At 45.1% G+C, this 22,623-nt stretch overlaps 1 protein-coding gene across 22 annotated transcripts in view; it reads left to right on the top strand.

Annotated features, from left to right (window-relative positions):
* Positions 1-22,623, top strand: part of MEF2C (myocyte enhancer factor 2C) — a 566,275-nt gene that overhangs the window by 518,195 nt on the left and 25,457 nt on the right. For all 22 annotated transcript variants that reach the window (XM_078675348.1, XM_078675363.1, XM_078675359.1 and 19 more), the window contains one exon: positions 21,554-21,726. In XM_078675348.1, coding sequence (XP_078531474.1) covers positions 21,554-21,726 — 173 coding nt within the window. The remainder of the gene's footprint in view (positions 1-21,553; positions 21,727-22,623) is intronic.

Here is a 22,623-nt window from a genome sequence, read left to right as displayed (position 1 = left end):
GACAGTGAGAGCCCACCCAGGGACCTGTCTGTCGAGCTGTGATGTTGTGTGATCCTGGGCAACCAGCTAGTATCCCAGTGCCACGTTTGCCTTCGCTGCCAAACGGTTCAGCTCCGTATTTTTAAGTGAAACGGACGAATGAGACATTGAACTTCACCAATATTAGTATATGGTGAAATTGTGAATGTTCCCGATATGCAATCGTGTATAGTTTCTTGAACCTTTACCATTCATGCCATATGTTTGTGCCACGCGTGCAGTGAGGTCCATTATGCAGGCTGTGGCGCCGTGCACGTCATCCTAACTGTTATACAGGTCAGCAACAGCATTCTTTCTCGCACTGTACTATGTTCACGACGTTTGCGCCTTTGATATAGTGTGCCTCGAACCCCTGCAAAAACATTCGCTGCACACTGACTCGCTAAAGACGAGTACCGGTGTCAGCTGATCTGACGTAAGAATTCTGGACTGACTACTGAAATAACTGCATAATTATCATCCTGTTCCTTCCTAAGCACAGTTTGTTGAAGGAACGTCAAGGATGCAGCCCGTGTTTTAGGTTTTCTTCCCTTTGGGGGCTGTTCTCTTTAACCTGTTGCCTTTGGATGCACTACCACCCACTGTCCCCGCAGCCCGGGCCTCTGAAACCCAAGGGGCAGCCAAGGGGTGAGATGTCACCTTGCTTCTGGTGGCAAAGACTTCCGTGGCTAGAAGCATCTCCCGCCTCCTGCAGCGGAGGGGGTCGGCAGTAAAACTTCCCGCGGCCCTGGGGCCGGCTGGGCTTTCCGCTCGCGTCAACAACCAGCATGAAAGCTTTTGGGAAATGCTGCCCGGTCTGCGGCCTGGTGTCTGAGTCACCACCAGGGGGATGTGGCGTGGAGGCTCCACGGAAGGTCCTGGTCTGAGGCCCCGTGTGTCCGCTCCTCGGATCTCAGGTGTTCATTGATAAGAAGCTTCTGCTGCGCCGAGAAGCCTCTGTTCACTGCAACATAATGAGACGCTCCAAGCACGTCATCGCTGGGCTGTGGCTACTGAACCTGCGTTCGAGACAAAATAGCTTTCATTTTCCGAGAAAAAAGTTCTACGTGTCACAGAAATAGGTTAATTAGCATAATCCACTGAGCCTCTAGCTGGTCTTCGGCTAAACAGTGTCAGGGAAAAAAGGTTAAAAAGAGAACAAATACTTACGTGTGCAAAGACCCTCATTTGCAACTGGAAATCATATTTGATGGGGCAGATTTTCTGAGACAAAAGATTCATCCGATATTGGATATTGGAGGGGTATTTGTAAAGCGCATACGTTCGCTCCGAAGGGAGCATCTTGGCGCTATGAAAAACCTGGGACCAGCTCAGAGGGAGGGCAGTGGGGGGTTTAGATGGCTGCTTTAGTCCAGTCGTCAGAGAGATTAAAGATCCATGTTTTGAGGTGTTTCCTAAAGGGTTTCTCTTGCGTCTGGGATCTAAGATGTTTTGGCATACTATTCCAAGCTCTGATAGCTAGGGTGCAGAGAGTTTTTCCGCCTTTGGTTTTTAGGTTGAATTTGGGGAGGGTCATGAGATTTTCTTGAGAGGATCTAAGAGTGCGACCCGGAATGTAATGAGGGAAACGTTTCGCAAGGTAAACTGGGCCAGATTTGTGGAAGGCTCGGAAGGCTACGACGAGAATTTTAAATAGGATTCTCTTGTGCAGGGGGAGCCAGTGGAGGGATCTGAGGGCAGTGGAAATAGAGGATTTACGTGGGAGTTTTAAGACCAGACGCGCAGCAGTGTGCAGGACACTTTGCAGTTTTAGTTGGGTGGATTTCTTGGTCCCTGCCAAGAGGCCGTTGCAGTAGTCCACCCGAGAGAGAATGAGGGCTACTGCAATGGTCTTTCTGGAGTCGAGCGGGAGAAAGTCGCAGAACTTTCTCATGGATCTTATAATGCCAAAGCATTTACCCGCCACGGTAGTGGCATGAGAGTCAAAGGACAGATCGGAATCGAAGATGACTCCGAGGTTTCTGGCCGATGAAACTGTCTGGGGTGGAGCAGCAGAGTTATCAGGCCACCACAGAGCGGGACAAAAGGATGCGTTCTTCCCAATGGGCAGGATTTCGGTTTTGCTGGAGTTACAGCGAAGGTGATTGTTATCCATCCATTGAAAGACCGCTGTAAGGCAGCATTTAAGGTTGAGTTCGGCCAGGTTGGAATTGTCTTCGAGAGGGATGACAAGCTGAGTATCGTCGGCATAAGACGTGACGATTATGCCAAACGATTCTATGAGTGAAAGCAAGGGGATGAGGTATATGTTGAATAGGAGGGGACTTAAAATGGAGCCCTGGGGTACTCCACACGAAATTTTTTTTTCTTTGGATTGGAAGGGGCCCAGTGAGATGGTCTGAGACCTGTCACTGAGGAAAGACCTGATCCAGGCTAAGGCTGAGTGGGTAATGCCGATACCCATAAGTCTGTTAAGCAGTATGGAGTGAGAAATAGTGTCGAAGGCCGCCGTGAGGTCAAGAAGGATCAGGATGGCCTTCTTCCTCTGATCTTGAAGGTTTTTAATGGTGTCGGTCAGCTCGATCAAGGCGGTCTCGGTGGAATGTCTAGACCGAAAACCGGATTGCTGGGGGTGAAGTAGGTTGTGGGCGTCGAGGAAGGCCTTAAGTTCTTTATGGACTAATTGTTCCGTGATTTTGCCCAGTGCGGGTAGTAGGGTGATGGGACGAAGGTTAGTTAGATCAGAGGGGGGTTTATTCGCCTTTTTCATTAGAGGTTTAACCGTACCTTTTTTCCAGGTAAGTGGGACAGAGCCAGATTTGAGGGAGAGGTTGATTATTTCGTTGATGATGGGGTTTATTTCATCAATAATGATATGAAGGATCTTGGGGGGACAAGGGTCGGAGGGAGAGCCTGATTTGCATGAAAGAATCACTTCTCTGGTTTGAGTTAGAGTTACCGGAGAGAAATGAGTGAGGCAATTAGTGGTTGGGCGAGATTTGTCAAGCTCTGAGAAAGAGAACACCGGGGGGGAAGGGGGAAAGTTGATGTGAATGGAGCTTATTTTTTCCTCGAAGTAGTCGGAGATCTTATCGCACAGCTCTTGTGACGGGGGGATCTCCGGTTGGAGGGCTTTTGGTTTGGTAAAAGACTTTACTATGGAGAAGAGGGTTTGTTGTTTCTGATTGGCGGCATTGATGGCGTTTACATAGTAGGTTTTTTTAGCTGATTTTATAGTTGAGAGATAATTTTTTCTCAGGAGTATGTAGTTGCTACGGTCGTCGTTGTCGTATGATCTACGCCACTTGCGTTCTGCTTTCCTGCAGAGGAGGTGGGCGGCGGTAAGCTCAGGAGTATACCAGGGTGCTTTGTTTTTCGTTGTTTTTAGGGTGTTGACTTTTTTATTAGGTGGACATCGTTCAGAGATTTCTTGCGAAAGCCATTTGTTGAAAGAGACAGCATCTTTATCGATGCTTCCAGAGGAAGGGGGGGCGTTAGAAGGGGAGAGGGGGTGAGAGATAAGACTTGCCTGCACAGTTTTCCAATTAATGGAGTGAGTGTGTTGGCGGATTGGTTTTTTGCAGTTAGAGGGGAGGACATTGAGAATGTGGAAAGGGATCAGGCTGTGATCCGACCAGATTTGGGGAATGGGTGGTGAGGTGGAGATGGCTGGAAAATTGGAGCAGACACCGTCCAGGGTATGACCAAGCAAGTGTGTGGGCAGCTTGACACTTTGTTGAAGGTCAAAGATGTCCAATGTCTGCAGCAGGTTACTGGTGGAGGGGTCGATCGGTATTTCCAAATGAAGATTAAAATCGCCCAGGAGGGTGAAGTGAGGGTAGCGGAGAAGGAACTGACCGAGTGCGTCGTTGAGGGAACCGAGGAATTTCGACGCATTTCCCGGCGGGCGATAGATCAGCCCACCTGAAAAAGAGAGGGTGTGGCTAAGCTTGATGGAAAAACCTAGTCCCTCGGCCTCGGTGAGGGGGTCGAGGCAGAATGTGTGGCAGCTGAAGGAATTTCTTAAAATGACCGCGACACCTCCACCTCTCCCTTTCAGTCTGTCCTGTCTGTGGAAAGAGTACCCTGAGGGGAGGGCGATGGCAATGTCAGGGTTACTGTCTTCAGTAAGCCAGGTCTCGGTGATCATAAGGCAGTCCAAGTTGTGGTCAATAATAAGGTCGTGGATGTCCTGACTGTGTTTACACATGGACCTGGCGTTGATTAGACCTCCGGTGAAACAAGGTAGCGTAGGAGGGGTTGGCTGCTTTGTGGCGAAGTTGAGGGTCCAACGACAATTTTTACAACTAGTGGGACCAAATGTAGTTGCGAGGTCGAGTTTGCAGGGGCAGTCCGATCTGCCTTGAAGTTTGCGAAGGACATTGGGTGCATACCTGATGCCAAGAGGGTGTTGGGCAGGGGTTCCTGCGCCTGGCGCGGTCTTGGCGCGGACGGGCGCAGACGGGCTTGCCTTAGGCGCGCCTTCGGCGCGCAAACGGCGCTCCCGCTGCGCTCGTCCGCTGCGCGTCTTGTGTATGCACATATCAGGACAGGGTAAGGGGCGTGGCTAAAAAGGGGGCGGAGTCAGTGCGCACGCCGGGACTGATGGCGGCCGCTGGAAATGATTGAGGTAAGGCGCGGCAGCTCTTGGAGTCAGCTGGGCGCTAAGGGTAGTGAGAGCGCTGAGGTGTGCAAGCTTTTAAAAACACAGATCAGGGTGACACCACACAGAAGATTAAAATGCAATTATTACAATTTTAAAAACAAGTAGCGAGTACCTCCAGCTCCCGGCTTTCCGCCTCAGGACTGGGTCAAAGGATTTCTGAGCGCCGCTAGTGATCAGCGGGTTAAGTACTGAGATCGGGGGGCGTGGCTAAAAAGGGGGCGGAGTCAGTGCGCACGCCGGGACTGATGGCGGCCGCTGGAAATGATTGAGGTAAGGCGCGGCAGCTCTTGGAGTCAGCTGGGCGCTAAGGGTAGTGAGAGCGCTGAGGTGTGCAAGCTTTTAAAAACACAGATCAGGGTGACACCACACAGAAGATTAAAATGCAATTATTACAATTTTAAAAACAAGTAGCGAGTACCTCCAGCTCCCGGCTTTCCGCCTCAGGACTGGGTCAAAGGATTTCTGAGCGCCGCTAGTGATCAGCGGGTTAAGTACTGAGATCGGGGGGCGTGGCTAAAAAGGGGGCGGAGTCAGTGCGCACGCCGGGACTGATGGCGGCCGCTGGAAATGATTGAGGTAAGGCGCGGCAGCTCTTGGAGTCAGCTGGGCGCTAAGGGTAGTGAGAGCGCTGAGGTGTGCAAGCTTTTAAAAACACAGATCAGGGTGACACCACACAGAAGATTAAAATGCAATTATTACAATTTTAAAAACAAGTAGCGAGTACCTCCAGCTCCCGGCTTTCCGCCTCAGGACTGGGTCAAAGGATTTCTGAGCGCCGCTAGTGATCAGCGGGTTAAGTACTGAGATCGGGGGGCGTGGCTAAAAAGGGGGCGGAGTCAGTGCGCACGCCGGGACTGATGGCGGCCGCTGGAAATGATTGAGGTAAGGCGCGGCAGCTCTTGGAGTCAGCTGGGCGCTAAGGGTAGTGAGAGCGCTGAGGTGTGCAAGCTTTTAAAAACACAGATCAGGGTGACACCACACAGAAGATTAAAATGCAATTATTACAATTTTAAAAACAAGTAGCGAGTACCTCCAGCTCCCGGCTTTCCGCCTCAGGACTGGGTCAAAGGATTTCTATACGGTGTATTTTCCCATGAGAGCAAATCTGCTTTAAGTGTTGAGAATATTGACATTGTTAAGACAACACCTGCCAACATTTGCTGATAGTAGCGATTTTAACATGTAAATGTAGAAGTGTAGGTAGTCATTAACCCAGAGTACCTTTTTACTGCTTAAAGTTTCCCGTACTCTCCTATTAAAAGTATTGGAAGTCTGCTGAGAAGTGCAGGTACTCTCCCTTTAAAATGAAAGAAGTGCAGGCATTGAGTGCCTGACAGTAGATGCTAGCAGCCACCCTTTGAAGGTACTTCAACCGTGGGAACCAGAAGCTATTTCATCCTGTCAGATGCAGGCTCAAATCCGAATTTAGGGTGTGAATTCAAAGGGAACACATCATTTACTGAAAAAAAGAATACCTGAATGCCTGTGACTCACCCTGTGGTGAGCCATCATAGCATTTTTAATCAGTGGCTGGGATTAGGTGTCCAGAGGGGGAGGGTAGTTCCAAAAAATCCTCACAGTCCCTGTTGTGATTTCTGATGAAGGATCACTCACTCCATGGAGACCAGGCTGCCCACAGCATTTGGCCTCATGAATGTGATTACATTTTTAAAAGAGATTACTGAGCATTGCTCCAATCTTTGAACTAGTGAATATGTTTAGAGCTGCCCCTTTTATAGTTCTGGAAATATATCTTTGTCAATCTGGAGGGGGTTCGATGATTATTTTTATATAAGTGGTGTGCAGTAGTAAAATATTGAAGACCACTGATCTAAAGGGCCTCACATTTGGTGCTGGTCCCAGGCATCACACTCGTTTGTGACTAGACCGCCCAGATCCAGGCTACATGTAAGCCTGCCAAGTACTGTCCACAGGGAGGTTATTTCTGAGTTGAAATGTTTGAAACACTGCTTCTGAATTCCTTTGATGTGTAAGATGGACTTACTCAGGTTACACATGTATCATTTCTGCTACACATGACTACAAACAAGTCGAAGGGCACAATATAACATGACATGTGCAACATGGTATCATTTCAGTGAAAATTGTAATTATGTTTCAACACTAAAAAACATATTCAAATACAAACATAAATTGTCATTCTATGTACAATGTCTCACACAGTGTATTTCTGCCAAACAACAAAACATGTTAAAACAAGGAGCTTCTTCTCGAGACACCGTCATAAAATATTGTATGTAGGATGGTTTTCCTCCTCGTGGCTGGATGTGAAATTAGGGGAAAAAGTGCTTAAAGGGCCGTTGCGCTACTTTACCCTCTGGAAACAATCATACTGCTTGTGCAGTAATGGGCCTCTCCCTTTTCTCCTGTATTATGTGGTTTGTGGGTAATTTTATGCAGCTGGCTACTTTAATCATACCTAAGATGCATATTATCCGCTATGTTTTGAATACCTCAAAAATAAAGCAGAGCTTAAATGAGGGACTTCAAAGCGTTTTACAGTCTGTATCAAGAAAGTGAAAGGCGATAGCTCTAAAGGATTTTAAAAATCCTATAGAATTTTGAAGTTGAACTTTTTATAAGTCGTTTTGATTAAGTGTTACCCAAAACTCTTTGCAGTATAAAATACATGTTTCTGGTATATCATTTGACTCGTAGGTGCCTGAATCTTGATGCAGGCGATCAACTGTACGTTGGCGGAAATATACATGTCATGTGGCAAACTGTTTCCACACGGCCATCTTCAGTGACCATTAGGCACATTCAAGGCTAGTTTTCAGACAGTATGTAGCTAAAATGACATGTTATGGTTTTTGCAACCACATCAACAGCTGCAGACCCCGTCTGTCAAAAAGAGAGCATTGCAATTATGCTGACTGCATATGCATAATGGGGGACACTTTGCTGGTGTCTCAGTAAATGCATGGTCTATTCTCCATAAATAACAAGCATCACATTTTTGTAGATAGTTGAGCACCAGGCTTTTCAGGAGTGGCTGCAGATTCAGTTGCTTTGTAACAAGATTTGTAACGAAAATCAATACCTCCACTGGGTAGCTTTTATAATATATACATTACATTGAATAAAGATATCCAGCAAACACTGCAGGACATTCATTGGGAGTTTCTGAAGTAAAAGTGTCTTAAAGTACCAAGATCACCCATTGTTTTTGGTCCTCAAGAAACCCATGAAGAAGTGGAGTGTTTCCGGAGTAAGGCCCAGAAAACCCTACTCTCTCCTGATAGCCAAGGAGAAAGTATTATAAGGTGAACATCCATGAAGCGGAGAAGAAGGCGAGAAAAGGGAAAGGACTTGGATGAGGTAGCTAGAGTGAAATAATATTAGATGAAATATCACTGAAAGCTGAAATAAAAGAGAGGGTTTTGTGGGGAGAAACATTTCTGGCTAACTGCTACGGCTCCAACCCCTGGTTCAGTCTTAAAATCCCCCTGTCCTAACTTCTTTTATAGACCCAAACTTCCGGTCCTCTGTTCTGGAGACAACTTTGGACCCTCTTTATTGTGCCATTTTCTGGCCCTCTATAATGAGCCCAACATGTGGTTCTTGATTATGTGTCTAAAATGTAACCTTCTCTTATGTACTCAAAATCTGTTCCGAAAGGATGAGTCCAATCCTCTAACATCATAAGCTGTATTGGGGCTAAAATGTCTTGGTATCTTACATTTGCCTACATTCAAACCTTTTTCTGAGGTCCTGATTCTCTGTCATGGGATTACCTTGGAACCACGGTTAGGAACGCTTGTTCTACCCATCTCTAATACCCCTAACACCTGGCCCTCTGTTGTGGTCCTAACACATGGCCTTTGTGATGGAACAACACCTCAACTCAAGCCAGATAGCAAATTTGGGTCTTGTAATGTTAAAAATTGTTATTAAATCTACCAATTAGTTCTGTTCTCAGCTCTTGTGTTTCTCTTTTGCAAAGTTCGCAAAAATGTTTTCCATTTCATTTTTCAGTCCATTTAAAAAATCACTCCCCAATGATACTTTGTTATTTAAACTATGATACCAGCTTGTCTCGCACACTGTCTCACGTGTCTTCCCCAAACTGCTGCATACATTTAAAAACACGGCTATACAACCTATGCTCTATGTCAGTAGAGGGAGAGTCTGTCCCCTGTGGTGCCAGACTGCCATTTTGGTATTAAGCCACAACAAGCTTAAATCAGTGTGCACAGCTCATTCTCATTGTACTTTTCTAACCCTACATTCCAATACAGAAAATCCACCTTGTTTTTGCTTGTTATGTGGGATGATCATCAAACAGTTTAAAGTTCCCACTAAATATCATCTTGCTATCCCCATGTAATCCAGATTTACATTTGTGTTGACTCTGCCATTATTTACATAATCATAATTTAACATAAGATATATTTGAGAGGCTTTGTAGGAATAATTAGGAGATGCAAAAGAACATTAAGGGAAAGGTAGTATAAATTTACAAAAAATGTGTTCTGCTTGTGAGTTTGTTGGGCTTGTTGAGTAAAGCGCCTGACATTGACATGAGTCTATGAGGATGAAGTCACAAAAGTTTATATAAGTTACCTTCTGAACATTTGCCAAATTATTTGTAACCAGATTCTTCTAAAATATAATCTCTCCTCTCATGTCTGTAATCCTTCAGAAAAGTCGCAAAGGCAACATCAGTGTCACATGTTATCTGCAGTGTCCTTAAGTCACAAATCCATAACCTCTGAAATTTGAGAACCTTGCCTAAAACTACTACACATAATGCAACGTAAATCACTGCTTTCTTACGAATATATCAGTGGTGCCTGCAAGACAAGCAGCACTTTTCAGTACCACCAAACACCTATTGATGTTAGCTCACCACTTTCCCTAAGCCGTGAGGATAGAGGCCTCTCCTGTGTCAAAAGCACCAACACCACCTCCGAGAACCATTGTGTCGCAACTGTAAAGCCTGACCTATTGAGATAAACTCCATTAAGTACATAAGTGTAGCCTAGCTCACTTTCCAATGTAGATCCCTTTGTATAGTAGAATATCCTTTTTTTAGTTATACTTTTGAAATAACGAATGTGTCCTTAAACTTGTGTGTATATTTTCGATTATTAATTCCAATGCGGTGGTAATTTTTGCAATCAATAATTAGGACACAATATTTATGTTAGACAGTATACTGACTACAATATTCTGGTAGTATACCGTTGTTGGAGATCCCCCACTACCATTCAATGAAGATAACCCCAATTTTTGAACAAAAAGGGAAGCTTGCCAAAGTTAGGCTGAATGGTAGTAAATCACGGATGAACTTATTGTGAGTGTCTGAATAGTTTCAGCGCTTCGTCCATCATCTCCTTGTGTTTACATATATACATTTGCCAAAACCCAATTATGGAAATAAATGTTTTTTCAGAATCTAACCGAAAGCTCTCGTCAACAAGTTTTTTGTCACTTCAAGGCCCCCAATCAAACTTATCTGGAGTGGTAAATTATGACATGGCACATCTCAATTCAAATATTTTGGGCCAGTGTCTTTGGCAACTTACAACTGGCATCAGAAACATTGGTACATTCCTTACTTGTATGGCAGTCATGCAAGGTGCAGGCAGCATGTCATTGTTTCGTAATTATGTCACCAGAAGATGTGGCAGCCTGCTCTTATTGCATCAAGCTAACATCCTCCTGTCCCATCCAAAGAATGGATTTAACAAGTCAATAGGCCTGGCATTGGCTGTCAGCCTTTTTCCCTTGTCACTGCTTGTTTTGTCATGTTTGTTGCCAACCATTTTGTTGAAGGAGCTCCTGGGCCAATAAAAAATGTAATTGGCTAAAAGCAAAAATAATTGTTGGTCTCAAAAAGCATACAGTGCCCTAGTTGTCCCTGGTATAGAAGGAAACTACTTTGTGTGCAGGTGTGCTCCTTGTGAAAGGGCAGAATTCCATCACTCACAATGACGTGAGCCAGTGGCTGTGGTGGCCTGACCCATAGTCCCATGCAGTATGATGGCAGAAAAATATGAATGGCATAAAAAAAGGCCAGTGGATGAAGAGGGCTATCTGAAAGCCCCAAATGGCCTTGGCTAACGCAAAACCAAGAAGTCACTGCATATGAACAGTAATAACTTATTTTATACTTTCTGCCCCTTCCACCAGATCCAAGGATTCTTTAATGTTGACTACCACTTTGTTGACATAATTCTCATTTTTCTCTGGCGCAAAGTAACAAATAGTGCGCATCGATACAGCTCTGATGCACTCCCATGGAAGGCTCGGTTTTTCCAGTGTTTGCATATTTCTCTATCACTGCATTAAAAGACATTGATGCCACATGACAGCAGTTCACAGAATAACCGAGCGCATTGAACAGCATGCTCACCAGCTACATTTAAGAACATGGATGCGTCCTCCAGGGAAATAGTGCACTTACTGCACTTGTTAAAAACGTGGAAGTGCTGACTATACACTGTGATATTGGAATTAAAACAGTGACAGCCTTCCTGGCATGGTGCATCTGCTAATCATTTCACAGTACATTAACCTGACTAATTGCAATCCAACCAAAACCAACATGGAAATGTTCACCAAGCAGTGCAGCGTCTTTGAAGTAAATGAACAGCCTTCATCCTCCTCCTCACAACCTTATACTTAAGCAGATCCTGGCCAGAATTGGAGGGCCCGGGCGGGGACAGATGTGTGCTCGAGAAATTATACATCATGACAGAAACATGGCATTAGCAGGAGGCCTACATTTAAGCGTCCTCTGATAATGCGTTTTGAGGCATGACCAGCATATTTCCTCATCCACAGTTTGGCACGTGGAGGCTGGATGAAAGTCTGGGCTTAGGACCGGACGCTCTGATAGTCCTAAAATGTTAAAATGTCCAAGTGGCTTTCATTTGGGGCTTTCCTATCATTTAGATTCATGGCAAAACACCGTCAATGTTGTTAATAGGAGCATGAAAGGTTAACATAATAATTACTTATTATATAGAAATTCAGGGTGCACTCCTACTGTTTCCAAGCTCTGTATAAAACAGGCGTTAGCATTATCAAATGTAATGTTACTGGCTTGACCAACTACTTATGGGTGAACTGCTGAGTTGGCATTGCCAGCATTCAAATTTGTAACTCGCAGATCCCTACGTGTCTCAGCGGCGAGCATTTAACTCTGCGAACCATCCTTGTGGCATAAGAAGACTTTGTGAATATTTATATGCACCATTCTTTCAACGACAATTGCCATAGAGGTATTTTGGGTAACCAATAGGGTAGTTGTCAATAGGATAATGGACGAACATATTTATTGGGTTATACGTATAGCCCCCAACCTAAGTGACACAAATGGCATAGCAAACAGGGTCGGGGTTCCATTAGTCAAGATTAGATGTATTATGGTATGTGGATAGGCAGGAATATTGTTCTAGCATTTTATATGTACAATATAGCATCATATTTATTATTTTATCTATTGGCACCTTTGTATACCACGAACAGGAAACTCAAGGGTGCAGAGATCAGAAGGCAGAAACGCAATAAAACCAAAAATAAATCCTGCAGCAGTTATATCAACAAGTAAATGCTGCCCTTGAAGAAGCTTGGCCAAAAACAAATCAAGAAAGGTCCCAGACACTCCTTTCACTAATATTTTGCCCACGGTCTTTGCCAGGTTTTAAGCAGCCTCCTAAAAGGAAAGGAATTTTTATTATTCTCAAGGAAGCGTGTCTGTGTTTTCTGAGAAAGCATGCTCCACTCCCTAGAGGATTTACAGAATGTAGGAACCTCCAAGTGAAAACAGTCTCTTTTCCTTATAACACCTCTTCACCTTCCTAGTTAGACGATTTGTGCAGCTCACTTCTGTGTGTCCCTCACTTCTGTGTGTCCTGAAGTGCAGAGATGCATGAGCCACACACCGCCATCCAAAGAAGCCAGTGTCTTGATTCAATGTAAAGGCTCACATCCCTGGCCATGGCAGTCAGTGTAGCTGTAACATGCTGGCTGCCTTCAGCAGCAAAGGATTGATTTAAACAGTCTAGCAAGCATTGCATTGCTAGTGGTCATAATGATCTTTTCAGGAGGGATGGTGTCGCAGCTCCCAGGAGTACTCATGGAAGTCAGACAACTTACTGGAGACTTAATCTAGGTTTTCGAGCAAGGATTTCAATCAAGGGATTGAAAAGTCGGTGGCAGGATGGGTGGCGTGAGAAGGTGTAACGGTGATCATTTCTTCATCCGGAGTTGATCAAGAAAGTCTGCAGTCCTGGTTGGCCAACAGTGTGGACTCCATTGCAGTAGTAGATATTTTTCGAATATCAATATCCTCTGCCTGTCAATCTTGTGCTGGTGTTTTCTCAGGTATTTATACATTGGTGAATGGGGAGGCCTGCACTATACCGGCACTATACCTCTAGGATCTCCAATTTTACATTAAAAAGGTGGGGGTGACTTGATTGACTCCTCGGGTACAGGCAAGGGCACAGGTGAGGGTCTGATACAACACCACTGCCCTGAACATATCAAGCAGAAAGCAAGGCACCACCTTCCCACCCAGGCTCATTCAGTTTTGCACCTTATCATTAGATTTGACTTTATTTAAATATCTATTGCATTATCCGATTTTTTGTGATCGTCAGCACAGGTTAGGCTACTTGTTATTGAAAAATGTTTTTAAATTTGCTTGGATAGATTTCCATTATACACATGGTCAGAGTAGGGAAGCCACCTGAAATTAATTTTGAACTAGCAGCCATATTACTGAGACAGAATTATGGTTAGTAGCGTAGGGAGTCCCCCGTAGAGACAGGCAGAGGTGATATAATTTTACTACTTGTGATCACATGGAAATGACAGATGCTGTGTGTGTCAATTAAGATATAGGTCACTTCATAAACGCAAGAGAGTCCACGAATGCCACTACTGGGTGCCTTATCGGGGGTTTTCAGGGACAGTAAGGTGTTAGAGTGAGAGGTACAGTGTGCACATCTTGGGTGCAGAATTCCCTCTGTGGAGAAGGGCACGGATTAAAGCCGTAACCGCATAGAGCTTGATACATGAGCTCCCGGGGGCAGTGCTAAGCGATCACCTGCTTGAGATACAGCTTCCTCCACATAACCTGGCACAGACATCTCTACACATTGCATGTAAACTTCCAGGTATCACTGGTTCAGCTGGCATGGTCGAATGGTCAGCGAGGTGAAAGTGGAGACCTCCTGTTTGAACATTACTTGATATCTCCATGATTGCGGTTTCACATGGAGTAGGCAGTCCAATACTGTGAGTCGTTCACTGCCACACTTGAGTCGCCATGAAAGGAAGGGCAGAGTTGCATGAAGCTATATGGTAGTGACAAATGAGCTAAAATGATGGAATCTAAGACTCCGAGGTTAATTACAAGTTCTTCAGACTGATTTATCCATTTCCCTCCATCACTTATTTGTGCCTAAGTAAGGCTCCATGTATGGATATAAGAATCTTCTACAGTTATCCCTTTGTTAATATTCTATCGTATTCATGGAGATGTAGTAAGGTGAACATCACAGAGTTTTGAAGATGGCAAGTTGTAGCTGCGTTTTTGATCAAATAGTACACTAAAACCTTTTAGGAAGGAGCAAGGACCAAAGACAACTGGGAGACAAAGTCGATGGAGTCAAAGAGAATGAAGATTGGTTTGGAGGGTGCCAGAAGGTACCTGATTTACCTCGGCTATGTCTTCAGGAGATGGCGTACTCTTTCCCTGCCTGATAGGTTCCAGAGTTAGAGAATAGTAGTTGACCCTATCATTGGTAGGGACTAGTGCAATGTGTCCAATGAAGAATCTCCTATGTCCCATTTTAAAAGGAGTTACAGTTTCACTATCCTGCAGCATATCTGAGTAAATGTTCAGCAATAATGGCTATATTTGGTATTTACTATATAGCACGAGGAGTTGGTTGTTCCCTCATGTAGTCCACTTACTCATCAACACTTTATTAGGCTGATTTTGCATCAAAATAAAGGTGCAGTACTGTCCTGTCATACTATGACTGTCACACTGCGGGAAATGAATGTCAGATTTTAATGTAAAACTATCAGTGGAGACACACAAAGGTCTCAACAGGCCCAGTTACATAGAAGGAGGAATGTGACCGCAAAGCACACTGCGTGGCTGATTTGCATTGTGGAGGGCCATGTGCTACGCACGATTCATGTAATTTAATTCTGGCGATTACACCTGGCTGTACGGTGGCCGTATGGAATCACAGATCTAACTGTGCAGTGGCCGTATGGAATCACAGATCTAACTGAAGTGCTGCTGCAGGTCCACAAATTACGAATGTTGCTATTTGTGGTGGTGCCAATGAGCCGCTTTCCAGGTTGAGAAGCCCAAGGCATGGCATAACTCTGTTTTCCGCAGACTCAAGGGGTGGATGGCATGTGCCACCAGTGTGCCCATTATATTGCCATCCGTGGGACCAGCAAACCATATCACCCAGCAGCAGTTTCTGTGAGTCACAGCTCTCCATGTGTCTCCTTTTAGGCAATGCTGGTTCAAAAGTCTCTGTGCGTATTACAGGAACAGATGGCCAGAGCTTGGCCGCTAAGATTGGGGATCTAAGCTTCAGATTTCCCAAGATTCACAATGGCATATCTTGTTAAAATACCTTAAATGAGAAGCAGGACACAAGGGGAGCTTAAGAGGCAGAGGAAAGAGAGAAGTGTAGATTGTTAGGAGTACTTCACACACAATAGTTGTTGAAACTTACAGTTTTGAGGCAAAGGCGAGAGAGAGCGTGTGTGTGTGTGTTTTTTGTCAGTGTGGGCATGTAAAAATCCAGGGTGAAGTCCAACAGACACCTCACCATACCCAACTGAAACCACCTGTACCCAACTATTTACTTCAGAATACATTTTTTAAGGGGGTGTAACACCTCAACATCCCCCGTGAAGCTACGTCCCTGCAGACACATTCACTATGTCATGGCCAGACCTATTGGCTTTGTTTGTGCGTGTTTCCTTACATGCTGCATCCCGTATCAGACACCATCTATAGCAGACAAAGACTAGGATGCCCCGTTTTCCCTGTCATCCTAGCAGAATCCGGCATCTTACCACAGCCTTCCACCCCGGGGGACCGTATGAAGGACACAGGGGCCAAGCTTCAATGGGCCAAGTTTTCAGCAGCAAATCTGTTTTGTTCCGTATTCTTCTGCTATGCGTTGGTGTACAGAACCAACTACGCGTATCGCTGCTTCTTGTAGCAAAGGTAGTTGTGCATTACTGTAGAATGTTCGTGCCCGCAGCTCCTGGAAGGATGCTAATTCAAAATCTACCTTTATTTATTCTTGATCAGTCGGATCTAAATATTCCTCCATTGTCTGTGGCGCTTCCAAAAAACGTACGAAGAGCCCCCGTGTTAAATTCCACGAACCGTGCCCGCGTGACACGCAAAGATGTCACTACCAGGGAGCCTGCCGCTTGTGATCTAGTTGAAATAATGTGCCATCCTGCAGAGGGAGGCCATCTGGTTTCATTTTTGTGTCCTCTATAATCAGGAGATCCATTCATTTTTTAATGTATACTTTCCCCCCTTTCTAGTGGGTAGCGGAATGTGACGCCGCGCGCAGAGCCCCATCCAAACCGGCCATTTTCTAGGCGGGGTGTAATTGTAAAGTATAGGACGGAGGGAGGTTTCATCTGCACATTAAAGGGCTGCTGAAGCCCTCCTGCCTCCGAACGGAGCTGGAGATCTGGAGGCAGGACGGCCGCCCAGAGCAGGCCGCAGCACTCTGAGTACGAAGGATGCGGTTTGGAAAAAAACCGGTTTAAGTGCAGGCTCTTGTTCGCTGCAAACCACACGTGAACTTATCATTGATTTCCAGATGATGGGTTCGTATGTCGCTGGCCGAGAATCTGCAGTTTTAGAGCCTTGAAGCTCTTTGGGGGCCAAGGAGGGTAGCAGCTCGGTGGCTGGAAGCAGAAATGGTTGTTACATGGCTCCAGCACGCTGGCTGGCTGGCTGGCACGCGGTGCCAAGAACAGCAGAGAACCCAGGCCCGCAGAAGACTGGGACAGTGCGCGTGCGCACTCACTGTGCGTGCAGGTGCCACCTATGCTCTGCTGCCGGCTGCTGCGCGTGGAGCCCTCACCGCCCTTGACACGTGTCAAACTGTTTTATCGTATTTATTATCGTTTGATGTGAATAGAAGTTGTTGTACCAGGTCTTTTTTCTTTTCATGTATTTTGTGTCCCCCTCACCCGAAAAATGCGTCAGAGGGTCCGCTGTTTACCGTGGGTTAACTTTCTTAGAAAGTTGTCGAAGGAAGAAAAAAAAGTGTTTTTCCCTCAGACCCCAGGGTGTAGCTACAATTGTACACGCTTTGGGCAAACTCTCTGGTATCACATAACACCACATTTCACGAAGAAGTTTCACTTCCTTTTAGCAGAAAAGTCTGAGTGTGCCTAAGCATTCTTACTGTAGGACAGCATTTCCCAGGCCGTCTCGGTCACGTGGTGCAGCAGCAAATAGCAACTGTGCCCTGGCCTGAGCACAGTGACAGAACGTAGCATGAACCTCTTGGTAGATTAGGGAGAAACCCCCATAGTTTCGCTCATCCTGATTGCCACACATATTTAGAAAGGACTAAAGTTGAGGAGAGATACTCCCTAAAGGCTGTGGCCCCGCTGCAGCACAGAGACAGCAGGGGCCTGTGTTACATCAGTGTCCTCCCTCTTACTGCAGTGTCTCCAGGTTTCACCTGTCATTCACTGGCTGCTATGGGGTTTTGCCATCTCTGGTGCTTGTCTCGGTGCCTGGCGAAAGCAGCGACAGGCCACGCTTGTTATGGTATTGACATTTAATGGCGTCCATTCAGCCATAGGTGCTGCCTTCGGCAGGCAGTGTTTGTTTTCAGTGTGACTGTGTCATCCATATCATGTCAACCTTTCCTCTGTAGGCTGGAGCCTGAACGTTCATGACAGTCTGCTATAGTCCACTGTTGTAGATACATGACTGGAGGAAGGTCTAATGGCCAAAGGTGGCCACGTTAAGAGCAGAATACGTTTACTACATCCACGTTGCATGAATTCTTAGTCTGAGGTAGCAGAGCTTCAGGTATGGTTGGGCTGGGACTTGTTCAGATCATTGCAGTGCGAGTGAGTGGGATATTGATGCCCGGGAAATGAGGCTGGAGGGCTTTGCAACATGCCCTTTGGCCAGTGGTAAACTTCCTTCCACTTGGCACAAGAGAACTGTCCTTTGTGATCGCTGGCTATATGGCATATCTGAACTGTGTTAGTTGTGCTCTGCCCACTGATTTCTATTGGGTGTTTTGATTGTGAGTACAGCTGTGAACCTCCCTATAGCCTACCTGAGCTTTATTGGATGTGTGTGAGTTGTTCTGTGCATTGTGTTCTTTTTTGTGTTTTCTGGTAACTGTTTTATTATTAAGCACCTTTGGAAGCCACTTGATAGCCACCCGTGGCACATTTTGAGCCGTATGGTTTGTTTTTGTCTAATGCATGGTGTGGTGTTTTTATATATGCTGTGTCCAGTTGGGACTCGTGATGGCCAGCAGTAAGGCATATGTATGGCGTGTTTAACAACATCACCCAGAAATCAGTGTGCGCCCTCCCACACACACAGACAAGTGTGGGTCTGTGTGTCATGCATCTGGAGGCAACTTTAGCGGCCTTGCTGCCTGCGAAGTAACCATCATCTGCTTCTAGCGCCAATGATAGTGTACTCAGTTCCGATGACCTTAGAAGGATGTGAGGCAGAGCTGGTCCTGGCCTGTACATCCCACCAGATTTCAGCAGGTGACTCTTAACTCCTAGAGTCTTCTTGTCAGCACAGAGGGGAACATCATGTGGGGCTACAGCTTCCAGAAATAAAGGGCGCTTGATCATTCGGGACTTCCTGTCACCTCAGTCATTTGTTGGACCGCAGGAGTTTAACAAGAAGCAAAATGGTCTTTTATATAACCTCAGCTTTTTAGCGCTTGTTTTAGTTGTCTCCCAGACTGAAAGATCTGTGATTCCATCAGTACATCCAGGCAGCAGCCGTTCTTACTCTCAGCGGCAGAGAACAATCGAACAGAAGACGCGCTTTGTTGTGGACGTGGCGTGCTTGCGTCGAGACGTGTCCTGACCGGAAGTGCCTCGTCATGCATACGGCTGTTCAAGATTATTTTCGATCACAAGGAGGGATGCATTGGAAACAGTTTGCATATTTCACTGAGCCTGGCCTGTTTATCTCTTAAAAGTGAAACTCGTGGGTCTAGTCAACCCTGACATACTCCTACAGAGTATTTTTTAGTTTGCTGTTGATGCTATACTGCAGAGGAATACATGTCATAGTTTTTTTTATTTTCCTGCCTCGATATTGTAGGCAGCTGGGTGTAAGCCCGTGGGCAAAGATAAAGGGACTTCAAGCCTCACTTTTTGTGTTGATGAAAGAAGTAAACAATGGTGTGATCACACCTTCTCCTTGCATGGGTCTCAGATGCCATTTGGAGACTATTTTCAGAATTTCAGATTAGCTGCTTTTCCTTCATATTCTTTTCGATTCCACCCATGCAATAGTCCCTACTTTCCACTGTGATGGCTCAAAGAGGCAGTAGTGGGGGAGGTAGAGAGAGGCAGGTAGTGAGAGTAAGGCATTGAGGCGGCAGTCCAACACGCTTAGCCAACACAAGACTAGTGAGGCCGCAGGAGGTGTCCACAAGAGCAGACAGAATGTTCCAAGACTTTTATCGCGTCATCAGTGACACTGTGATTGGAAGGCACAGAATTTATGTATGTTCAAACCGAATAATCCATGTCGGCACCTTTCGTGAGTGAGTAAGTAGTAAGTAAGTGAGTAGAATATCTTCCAGGGCAGGACTGTTCCAGAGTATCGTAGAATCTGGCAAAAATAGTGTGACCTACATATAGTTCACAAAAATAATGTCCAGTGAGAGTTACTAACAAAAACCTGATTGAGAGATATTTTTGCAAACAATATTTAGGTCGCAATATATATTAGGTGGTAATTTTGTTAACAATATGATGGCATAAAATTACCTGGACTGCTAATCACGGCACTTCAATCATTAAGGCTTAAGAAATAGCATGTTTTGTTCTTTGAAAGAAAGGAATCAGCCATAAAGTTCCCTTTTCCTATACGTTGCCTCAGATCATCTCAAGTCACAGAAAAGACAACCTGTGTGAGATTTTTCAACCACACAAGATATCTGAAACATAATTATTCTAGGTGCAGTTCCAGTTATGACTCCCTGTGATGCTTGCAAATGAGTACTGAAGCATTTAGTTTTTATCTAAAACAATGCAAGCGTTTAAACAGACCAACATAGTCAGAATGTTTTCCATAATGTAAACATACAACTTCTATATAATGCTTAAAACTATTAGGTGTAGGGTTGTGTGAAATTCATATAATTTGCTTTGATGTGATTATGCAAAATTTCAGCGAAATTATACAAAATTACATTTAATTATGTGAAATGCAAATCCGTCCTTTATTGCTATATTTTAATGTTTAATGCATCAATTTTTTGGTGCGGGAATGCATTTCTAAAGCTCCAGAAACAACAATCACTCTCATTTTGTTGTTCCTATGTGTCCACAGTAAATTGTCCCCACAAACGGCAAATTTTCAGTACATTTTTAATGCAGATGACTTGTAATTTTGCAGAGTGGCATAATGAGTTCATTTCAAGAATTTCAAGGAACACGTGCAATTTGAAATTCTAGAAATTACATTAATTCCTCCAGTGTAATTTTCATTTTGCCCATGCTTAGTTAGGTGGTTGGATACTAAGGTCCTGATTTAGATTTTGATGGACCGTATGTCAGGATGGTTGCCAGCCCAGCGGTCATCTCTGTACTTTTCAAGGAACCACCCACCAAGTTCCTTTCAATGTACATAAAGTTTGGTGGACGGCCACCATTGGTTTTGATGGCCATTCAGCAAACTTTAAACTATTTTTTTGTTTTACAGAGATAAACTCACAAAGTTGGAGTGAGTATATTGAGTAAGAACAGGAATCATGAACCAGAAATTAAATGTATAAGTCATTGTCAGAAGATCAACTTGAGCATAAGGTGGTTATAGTACTTCTTTGTCAAGAAAGTCTTGAGTTTGTTTGAAAGTGTTGAAAAAAAATGAGCTTGCCTGATGGAGAAGGGCAGAGTTTCATAGTTCTGGGGCTGCTCCAGAGATGGCTGGTTTCAAAGTTTTGTGCTTCAGGGATTTTGGGACTTAATGTCGGATATTATTTTTGCTTCCCATAACTGTTAAAATTTTGCAAGCAGTTCTGAGTGTTTTGAGGCTGTACCCTTGCACATAGAACTGCAGTGGTTTCCTGTAAGTCAGCAGATACTGAATGTCTAGAAAGGGTGGTGAACAAGACACACGTATTATTAAGGATGTCCTGCCAAAGAAGTGGTGTCAAGCTTTGAACATTTAATGACGTGCATGTTCTCCTTACTTTGCAAAGATATTTAAATGTGTAATGGACTCGTGTAAGGAGTGAGCTCTTTTAGTACACTAAATAATTCACTCCCACAAACACCCACTATTCAAGCCCAGACCTGCTGTTATGCGTGGTAGAGCCTGCATAAAGCTGGCCCCTCCAGTGTAGAGTACCTGCATGACCCGAGAGAAAGGTCAGTGGGTAACTGTCTAAGCTGTTGAATTTTAACATATGGAATGTATGTGCCTGAACTAAAGCTGTGTTTCCTTTACCTGGATGTCACTAGTAGCAGGGCCGCGCTTGAGGGGCGGATGTGTGGAGAGGAACCTGACAAGCAGGTTGGATGTATGGTGCTTTATAGATAACCCATGGGCATTTAATGCAAACATGATAAAAGAGCACTTTTTATATTGTGTCAGCCTCAATAGAAAACCGTATTCTCATTTTTCAACAGGGAACGGATATGGTAACCCCCGAAACTCGCCAGGTCTGCTGGTCTCACCTGGTAACCTAAACAAGAACATGCAAGCAAAATCCCCGCCACCAATGAACCTAGGGATGAACAACCGTAAGCCTGACCTCCGAGTTCTTATTCCACCAGGCAGCAAGAATACCATGCCATCTGTGGTAATGCATCTGCTCATTTCCTTTATGTTTGGAAGCAGTCATTTGTTTTAGTTCAAAGTGTGCATGCTTTTGTTTGCTTTGCATTTACTCCCGCCATTGCCTCATCACGCTGTCTGAGAGGGCGCTAGGCCGCATTGGAAGTGCAAGGGGAGTGCTGCATGTTTTACTTGTCCCAATGAGATCTTTTGATGTTTTAAATGACATAATATCGACGAAAAAGCGAAAAACCACGATGGGGCGATGGTACCCCAACAAATGGTGGGAGTTATTTATTAAGGGCTGTGTGGGCATTCTTGCGGTGCTTTGCGAATTTGTGCATCAAGGCCTTTGCCTGGCTCTGCGCCACAAGAGTGCTTTTGCAAACCCTAGGTAAATAAAACCCTGCGTGCTCTGGGGCGACGCCCCACCATGTTGCTGTTCCGTAAGTCAGCATGGGTTTTATGTGGCGCTGCTGTGTTGGTTTGACTGAGGAACATTGCACTCAGCCGGTCTCATTGCTTGCTTTGTTCTTGCAAGAAAAGCATGTGATTCATCTAGTGTGTGTGACATTTGTCTCTGTGGCCTCTGGATTCTCCGCCAGCAGCTACTGTGCCCTCAGGGGTTTCTCCGCAGGTCCTTTCCTTGTGCAGGCAGGAGACGAGGAAGCTCGCGAAGCTTGACTTTGCAGCATGATTAATGCCCTGCAATGTCAGGCCTTTTGTTTCAGCTGGGCATCTCGGGACGTTGGCATGTTCAAGCTGCTCGAGTTCTCCAGCTCGCAGAAATGAGTCCCTGGGAGGTTTACTTGCACCTTTCAGCGAGCTCACCTTTCCATCCTCTGTCCTAAATGGCCACAGGAAGACAGGCCTGGCACGAAAAACAGACCGGGGCCAGGACTAGAAATGAACCCATTCAGAT

Source organism: Lissotriton helveticus, chromosome 2_1 (genome assembly GCF_964261635.1).
Source record: "Lissotriton helveticus chromosome 2_1, aLisHel1.1, whole genome shotgun sequence".
Lineage (NCBI taxonomy): Eukaryota > Metazoa > Chordata > Amphibia > Caudata > Salamandridae > Lissotriton > Lissotriton helveticus.
Note: the sequence above shows the minus strand (reverse complement) of the source record. Positions and strands in the feature narration are given on the sequence as shown.